A 9,039-nucleotide genomic window follows, 5' to 3' on the forward strand; every position below is an offset into this window, starting at 1 on the left:
TTTGAGCATGTACCCACAATGTATGAATATGGTGTCCTTTATAAATTATAAATGTATATAAACTACTGTACCAAATTAATATGTTCATCATAAGTAATACAAAAAAGAAATATAAAAAGGATGAAGAAAGTTTTAAAAACAATATTTTACAAATATTTTTATTCAGTAGTGGTACAGAAATAATTTGTGTAAATAATGTGATTATATGCTTCCTTGGTTGCTAAAAAATCTCAGTTTAAGATTTACTGTCAGTTCAGTTTATTTCAGTCCTGGTCTTGACGACTGCCATACTGAAAAAACATGCTTTAAGGAGGGAGTGTAGCTGGGACATGATTGGCCATAAGTAGATTCAGAAAGATATCTTCATTTTAAAAATTGTGGAGTTTTCCAAAAATGGTACTGGAAATCCACATACAAAGGACTGACATTGAACACCCGCCTCACTGATCCCATATATAAAAGTTAACTTGATGGATCATAGACCTAAATATGACTAAAACAATACAATTTCTAGAAGAAAAATAGGAATGAATCTTTGTGACCTTGGATTAGGCAGTGGTTTCTTATATATGAAACTAAAAGCACAAACAACAACAAAAATAGTAATAGGCTTCATCAAAATTGAAAACATTTGTGCTACAAATGATGCCATCAAGAAAGTGAAAGACAACCCACAGGATGAGAGAAAATATTTGCAAATCATATATAAGAGACTTATATTCCAAATATATAAAAATTATTACTACTCAATAATAAAGGGACAGATAACCCAATTTTTTAAATGGGCAAAGTATTTGAATAGACATTTATCCAAAAAAAATACTATTGGCCAAAAAGTACATGAAAAGATGCTCAGCAGCATTATTCATTAGGGAAATGTGAATCAAAACAACAAGATACCACTTCACATTCACCAGGCTGTAATAAATAAATTTAAAAAAAAAACAGGTAATAAAAAGTGTTGGTGAGGAGGCAGATAAATTGGAATCCTTATACACATCTGGTGCAAATGTAAACTTATGCAACCACTTTGAAAAACTGTTTCTCAAAATGTTAAACATAGAGTTACCATATGACCCAGCAATTTTTCACCTAGGTATACACCCACAAGAAATGGAAATATATGTCCACTTGAAAACTTGTAGATGAATGTTCATAGCAGCATTATTCACAATAGACAAAATGTAGAAACAATTCAAATGCCCATTAACTGATAAACAAAATGTGGTCTATCCATACAATGGAATATTATTCAGTGATGAAGAGAGATGGAGTACTGCTATATGCTGTCACATGAATACACCTTAAAAACATTATGCTAAGTGAAGGAAGCCAGGCACAGAGACCTCCTGGTGTATGATCCCATTTACATGAAACGGCAGGCAAATCCACAGAGACAGAAAGGAGATTAGTGGTTGCCAAGGACTGTGGGGAGGGGGCATGGAGAGAGACTACTCACGGGCACTGAGTTTCTTTTTGGAGTGATGAGAACTGGACTCTTGTGATGGTTGCACAACCATGTGGCTGTAGTGAAATCACTGAATTGCACACTTTAAAGGGGTGAATTTTGCGGTATGTGAACTATAGCTCATAAAGCCCTTTTTCTTAAAATTTTTTATTGAAGAGGAACAAATATCTCTGTCCCCTCGTTATAATTTTTTTTTTTTTTGCTGTACGCGGGCCTCTCACTGTTGTGGCCTCTCCCGTTGCGGAGCACAGGCTCCGGACGCGCAGGCTCAGCGGCCATGGCTCACAGGCCCAGCCGCTCCGCGGCACGTGGGATCTTCCCGGACCGGGGCACGAACCCACGTCCCCTGCATCGGCAGGCGGACTCTCAACCACTGCGCCACCAGGGAAGCCCCCCTCGTTATTCTTTAAGGAACTGGTCCCATCTTGTTTTCTCAGCTGGTTCCCACTCTCCATCCCTCCTCCCATGATCACTTTGTAGCTTAGATCCTGGTGCTCCTAAGATGTCAGGCCAGCTTGAAGCCTAGTGGACCCTAGGATTTGCCTGATCAGAGCTCTTAGAGCACAATTGATCTGGAACCTCCGCTTTCCATGCCTTTTGAAGCACTCAGAATGTGTTTGCTGTTTATCCTCTTCTATTTTCTGTGTGTATATGAAAACACATCTGATATGTGTGATGTTGCTTTTTTTTTTTTTTTTCAGATTATTTCCATTCTTATTGGTATCTTGTACCAGCCCTGAGACATATGTCAGGCAGGCAGTAGTACTCAAGCCTTAGGATAGGATTTATTCAGCCTTCTGGCTTATAATATATAAAGCCAGGCCCCAGGCCCAAGGGTCTACTTCCTAATTGCATACAGTTTCCACTGTCTGTCTTTTGAATGGTTCATCTTAACCTTTTATAAAAGTGGCATTTACAGTTTGGAGCAATATTCACTCTATTTAGGCTCCTGTTGACCTACATCAGGTTCAGTTTTCTATTTTAATCACCTGTTAAATGACACCAAGTCAAATGTTTCATTCATAAAAATGTTCTCTCAGTCCCTGGAATTTGACCAATATTACTTATTGCCACAAAGTAGATGAAAGTTGGCCACTGTTGACAAAAAAATTAATCAATAGTCTATCTAAAGGAGAAGTAGAGAATTTTATTTGAGCAGATCTAAAAGATTATAACCCAGGAGACAGTCTTTCAAAAAACTCTGAGGACTGTTCCACTTGTTAGAAGTCAAAGGCACTTCATTTATACAAAGGTACCTCAAGGGAATTCTCTGGTGGTCCAGTGGTTAGGACTCCACGCTTTCACTGCCGAGAGCTTGGGTTCAATCCGTGGTTAGGGAACTAAGATCCCACAAGCTGCCTGGCATGGCCAAAAAAAAAAAAACCACCACAAAGGTACTTCAAAATATACGTTTTTGAAGCAAAAGATTATACATCAAAATGACACCCATTTTTACATAAGGTTCACCAAAAACACATAGTCTAAGTCTGCACATACAAAGCAAGCAGTAGGTCACCACGACCCCTTACAGAATTAGGAAAGAATGTTATCTTCCAAGGAGTTACACTGCTGACGTCAGAAGAAAGGAAAAAAAAATTGATCTTTATGGTGGAGCCAGCATTCCCACCTTTGGGGAGGTCAAGTTAATGTATAATGCACACTGCATATTAGGGAGTGCTCAGTACAGAGCAGGGAATGTTATGTTTACATATTCTTGTCCTGCCTTAAAACGTAAATTTTATTCCATCACCATGTATTTTAGGGATGTGGAAGTTAAATTGTTCTTTATGGTACTTAGGTGTGTACTGTTATTACTTCTCGTTCTCTGAATTGGATAATCTTCTGTATGCCTTCAATTACCTATCTGGTAGGAAAGATCCGCTGGTCTTATTTGGGGTAGCCCCCTTCTCCCTGGGGCAGTACAAGAGTACCAGAGTCTTCTCTAGCCTGGAACACTTGAGGAAGGGATCTCTAATCACCCGGTCCACCACCTATATGGTCCTTTCGAGGCAAACAACTCTCAAATGGTCCCATTGAAGCTTGGGCACAGGGAATGTTTCAGAGACTGGAAACCTTGGGACCCAGCACCCAGTCCTACTGGGTGTTCCATTCCCAGCCGTATTCCCGTGGGGTGCTGATCACTGTTACTCCACAACCTGCAGACACAGGTCTCTGCCATCTGAAGGGAATTCCTCAAAACTGTCTCTGATTGCTGGGCTGGCCCATGTCTTCCTGTCCACTCCTTGGAGCCCCTCCCTGCCTGAAGCTGCTCTTTAAAGTAAAGGAAATAAATGGGCTTCCCTGACGCTGTAAAAGAAGCCCCAGTTGGAGGCTGTCTTTTAGGTACTCAGCAACTACTGCTTTTGGTCCTTCATCACTTTGGCTGTCAAGCTTCTGAAATAAGAAGCGCAAAGACATGGCTGCCTACCCGAGGGGGAGGAGATCAGCAGCTATTTCAATCTGTACTTAACATCCCCAAATACCACTGAGATAGTTCCTAGTCAGAGAGTACTTAGAATAGTGCCCGGCGTCTACCTGTGTGAAATAAATTCTTTTAGGTGTGTTCTCATGAGGTGAGCAAAGGCAAACCTAGAGTGAGTTACTTTTCGCCTTTATACTGTAGAAATCTTCTGCAGACATCTTAACTTCCTTCCAAAAGGGAACAGAGCCCAACTCCAGATGCACATACTGTGACCTGGGACGAGTCATTCCATAGTCCGCTCACAAGACAGATGGTTTTCTGTTTCAGATTTGTAAATACTCTTGCTGACAGCTTCAATGTCACAATGAATGAGGAAATTAATGAAACCGTCACCAGTCACAATGCCAGTGAATATCATTTTTTCTCTTCTGGCAGGTAAGTACCTGCAATGGACACTTTGCTCCCAAGTTCAAGGGTTTCAAGTCTTTTCCTTTAAATAATACATTGAAACTTTCAATACCAAGAACGTTAATTTATATTAATCTTCCTTTTCATAGAATGAGCTTCACAATAAACTCATCAGAGATTGCACAACACTGTGGAAATGAGTTCAAAACATCCTACCTTGAATTTGGTAGTGCGTATACCTATGTAATCACAAGGAAGGTTAGTAACTCATTGCACTGAATCAGAAGTTCCACTCAAAGTTTATTGATATGAGTCCTTGAAAACAGGACATAGTAATGATTTAACAGAGTGATATTAGGATCTGTATTTTAAACGAATTTAGAATTAATTCAGTTCACCACTAATTCTGTGGTTTATCATTGCCTTAAGTTCACCTTTAGAATAAAATTAAACAGACTGACCTGCTCTAAACGTTCACATTGACCACTGTCCTCATAGACTGTCAACATGGACCTTTGAAGCTTTTCGTTCAAAGAGCTGGCAATGTTTTCAACAAACCTGACTTCCAATCTGCTCTCTTATTTAAGAAGAAAAAGCTAGTGAACATATTTTCAAATCCTACCGAGGCCATCCCATCCCAAGGATAAAATGCAGTGTTGCATATTTACATTTAAAATGTGTACTTTCTGGATAGATCCTTTGGTGTAACCCTGAAGGTCCAAATTCAGTTTGCCTGTCTGAGCAATTTTTATTCTGGAAGCAGTCTCGATTTTCATTTCTTCTTCTTGCTTTTGCCTTACTGGTTTAGGGTGACGGCTGCCTCGAACCGATGGCATTTAGAGATATTTCCCCGAACACAGTCAGCATGGCCCTGCAAATCCCCCAGTACTTCCTCCTCACCTGCGGCGAGGTGGTTTTCTCCGTCACGGGATTGGAGTTCTCATATTCTCAGGTTTCCTGTCTGTTGTTCTGTACACCCCTCTCCTACAACCCTGCCTTCAAATAATGCTGCTGGGACTTAATTAAAAGCTGGGGTAGCCATGTACTTACAGTGTAAAAGAAAATTCTAGAAAACATTATGGTAGCTTCTACCAAACAAGGTTTTAGAAATTACCAAGTCTTATTTACTGAATAAGAATATTACTGTTTAGGGAATTCCCTGGCGGTCCAGTGGTTAGGACTCCATGCTTTCACTGCCGAGAGCACAGGTTCAATCCCTGGTCGGGGAACTAAGATCCCGCAAGCCACACGGCGTGGCCAAAAAAAAAAAAAAAAAAAGAATATTACTATTTAGCATCATGAGTGTCCATATATAGGTATCTGAATTCCCAGTCACATGCTAGAGATTTGGGGTCCTAAGTAGGAAAAACTACATTAACGACCATTACCAGGGTCGTGATGGTCAGTGGATCCCACGTTCTGAAACAACCCTGTTCATAACAGGCTCATGCATAGGTCTGTGTCCTCATTATTTTTAAGGTTCACTCGAGATATCTTTGTAGCTCCCAGTAAACACACTGATTAAGGCCTAGCTTTTATTTTTATTTTATTTATTATTTATTTATTTATTTTTGCGGTACGTGGGCCTCTCACTGCTGTGGCCTCTCCCGTTGCGGAGCACAGGCTCCAGACGCTCAGGCTCAGCGGCCATGGCTCACGGGCCCAGCCGCTCCGCGGCATGTGGGATCTTCCCAGACCAGGGCACGAACCCGTGTCCCCTGCATCGGCAGGCGGACTCTCAACCACTGCGCCACCAGGGAAGCCCAAGGCCTAGCTTTTAAAAGTAGTATTGCTTTTGTGACTATTAGACTAATGAGGCACATTTTGCTGATACCTAAATTAGAGCTTAGGTTCTGAACTATTTTATCAAAATACAGTTACAGTCATCCTAAGCGCAGCGTGCCTAATACCTTCAAGTTTTGCAGTAAAGATCGTAAATATGAGCTGGGTAATCCCTTTCTGCGATGACCTCACAGTCTAGTTAAGGAGACGACTATAACACGGGTGACAAGAGTTCTAAGAGAAGTTTTGGTGACATAGCAGGGAAGCTCCCCAAAGAGCAAGGTGACAGCGCAGAGAGCAGCCTCCATCTGGGGGAAAGGAGAGGTCGGACTGGATGGCTTTGTCTGAAAATTCTTCTGTAGAAGCAGAATCGGTTCACCTGTGGATTCGTCCATTTCATTAGGATGACAGCTTTGCAAGCATGTGGAGAGTGAAAAACAAAGGATTCTTGTGTGTTCATACCACAGGAGCATTTGGGATGTCTTGTTATCCAAGTGATAATCCTTTTTGCATTTAAACCAGCCTGACTCTTAATGTGCATTTTGGGGGTAGACGGCCTAATTAAGGGAGTCGGTGAGTTAGCTGTGTTCTCCCGCTCTGCGGTTGACGTCTACATCGGGACTCACTCTGTTTCGTTTCCTCAGGCTCCTTCCAACATGAAGTCAGTGCTTCAAGCAGGGTGGCTGTTGACAGTGGCAGTTGGCAACTTCATTGTCCTTATTGTAGCAGGAGCGGGCTCGTTCAGCGAACAGGTACTGGTGCAGACAGAGGTCGCGCGTACCTCTGTCTTCTCACCTGTTAATCATCATTGCGACGACCCTCCCTAGCTGTCTGTATATACACGTGGTCATCTTGGCTAACGGCTGAGTAGAACTGCCAGACCAGCCAGACAGGGCAGATACAAAAAGGTCTTATGGCCAAGTGCGTGCTGATTCTTCTTATTTCTACTTGGAAAACAACCAGATGTAACCAGGTGGGGTTAACATACCTACACGCTCATATGGTTTTACTACCAAAGGAAACATCTTTCCTGGCCTCAGTGAATGCGGCTCAGTGGCCCCAAAGCAGGCGTGTTATCCAGAAAGTTTCACAGTACCTAAAGTTAAAGCCATCCTAAAGGTTGTCGTAATTTTTCCCATTAAAATAAAATGAGGGCTTTTCTGGTTCTGGAACTCTCCTTCAGCACTCAGAATCTCTGCCTCATGAGGGAGCTGTCCCTTTACCCCATCAGACTCATTACTTCCCGCACCAGGTCCCATCAGAGCCTGTGCTAATCCTGCATGCTCATGACCTCAACGTTTTGCCAAAAGATAACATGGGGGTCTTACCTGAGAACATTTCAGCACATTCTTTTTCCCTCAAGAGTACTCTGCTTGGTGTGCCCTGGGTCCCCATCCTTCCAGGGGCCAGCTATTTGTCTTAAGACTCGGGTTTTTCGGAAATTTTGTCTCATCTTCTTGAAGTCCTGGGTGTCTGCACTCCAGAGCTGTTCGAAGAATGTGACTGTTACATTGGGCATTCAAGGAAAGCTGGCCACTCTGTATCTGTGGTAGTAGCTACCAGTTTCCCCTAACAACTTCACTTCCAACACCTTCGATCTGGATGTCTAAAGAAAACATACCCGCCATATATACATTCCCATAACCTGTATTGTTTTTGTTTTTTCCTTGCTCCAACTTCAATTCCTTCAAAGTGGGCCGAGTATGTTCTGTTTGCGGCGTTGCTTCTGGTCGTCAGCATAATATTTGCCATCATGGCCCGATTCTATACGTACGTCAGTCCAGCAGAGATTGAAGCTCAGTTTGATACGGATGAAAAGAAAAAGTACCTGGAAGAGAGTAACCCATATCCCAAGTTGGACTCCGTCTTACAGACACAGCTGTGAATATCAAGAAGCAAGTGGAGGACGGATTGGGCCCAGGATGTGCCCAGGTGTCTGTCCCCTGGGGGCAGGACACTCTGTTGTATGGCCGCTGATGGGGAAGACTTCAGAACTGTGAAACAAACCAAGAAAGCTGTTCTCTAAGCAGCCGGCAATGAACCTAACACTCTAAAAGAAGTCCTTTTGTTTGTTTTTCAGAGAAGTCTTATTTAAAGCATACACACACACATACACATACTTTTACAACACTGAGTCCATACCCTGCATTTAACTCCTTTCCTAACACACAAAGTTATTTTGGACTAAGTTGAATTTTTGAAATGGTGGCAAAGTTCCATATTGTTTGCATTCAAACACTCTATGGAAACAATGTTAAATGAGGCAAAAAGTGACTGTTTAGGCTTTAGAATGGTACACCATAAGGACCGGCTAGTAGGAACTGGTAACTTTACCTTCTGTTTTTAGTTTTGTCTTTCCAGTCCCTACCTCTTTTTAAATTATGTATAACTCAAAAAACTACTCAGGTAAAGGCAAGTCATGATTTTTAGAGTTTCAATGGTATGAAATAAATTCTCATTCTTAAGAGTAAGTGTCTGTGTATTTGGGTGGGGGCAGAGTAAGAAATCCTTAACATTTCCTTTCCTGATTATAAAAGCTGTGCCCACTCATTAAAATTTCCTCAGAAGGTGATAAAAGCATGAACAAAGCAAGACCCACATACAGTAAATTCCAGGAACATGAAATATCAAAGTTTGTTTCCTGCTTTTCTCGGGGTTATCTGTGGCTACACTACCCTTTTCTACTAGGAGCTTCCCGTGTGCATATTTTTGTACCATCTCAAATACTCGTGAGTATTTTTCTACTTGAATAAAAATCGTTCCAAAATATTATGAACACTTCCTGCCAAATTCATCCTATAGATATTTATCATATAACCATTCCCAGGTATCAGACTCAGAACGAGTCCGCTTTGGCACTCTTGGAAAAACGAGCAACAGTTCTTAGACAGACGTGTGCACAGTTCTGAATGTGGAAACTGGTTGCTGGGTTAGGAGCTTGGATCTCTAAGATGCTTCA

General features: G+C 41.7%; 1 protein-coding gene across 4 annotated transcripts in view; it reads left to right on the forward strand.

The window, feature by feature from the left end:
• SLC15A1 (solute carrier family 15 member 1) overlaps positions 1-8,545 on the forward strand; it is a 49,246-nt gene extending 40,701 nt beyond the window's left edge. For 3 of the 4 annotated variants that reach the window (XM_022576895.3, XM_089899214.1, XM_089899216.1), the window contains 5 exons: positions 4,218-4,325; positions 4,448-4,556; positions 5,107-5,250; positions 6,725-6,832; positions 7,774-8,545. In XM_022576895.3, the coding sequence (XP_022432603.1) occupies positions 4,218-4,325; positions 4,448-4,556; positions 5,107-5,250; positions 6,725-6,832; positions 7,774-7,965 (661 nt within the window). In that variant the 3' untranslated portion in view covers positions 7,966-8,545. The remainder of the gene's footprint in view (positions 1-4,217; positions 4,326-4,447; positions 4,557-5,106; positions 5,251-6,724; positions 6,833-7,773) is intronic. The other variant, XM_089899215.1, reaches the window with a different exon arrangement.
• The last annotated feature ends 494 nt before the right edge of the window (positions 8,546-9,039 follow it).

This window comes from Delphinapterus leucas, chromosome 18 (assembly GCF_059928025.1).
Source record: "Delphinapterus leucas isolate spDelLeu-1000000601 "Yukka" chromosome 18, BTC_Dleu_Yukka2, whole genome shotgun sequence".
Lineage (NCBI taxonomy): Eukaryota > Metazoa > Chordata > Mammalia > Artiodactyla > Monodontidae > Delphinapterus > Delphinapterus leucas.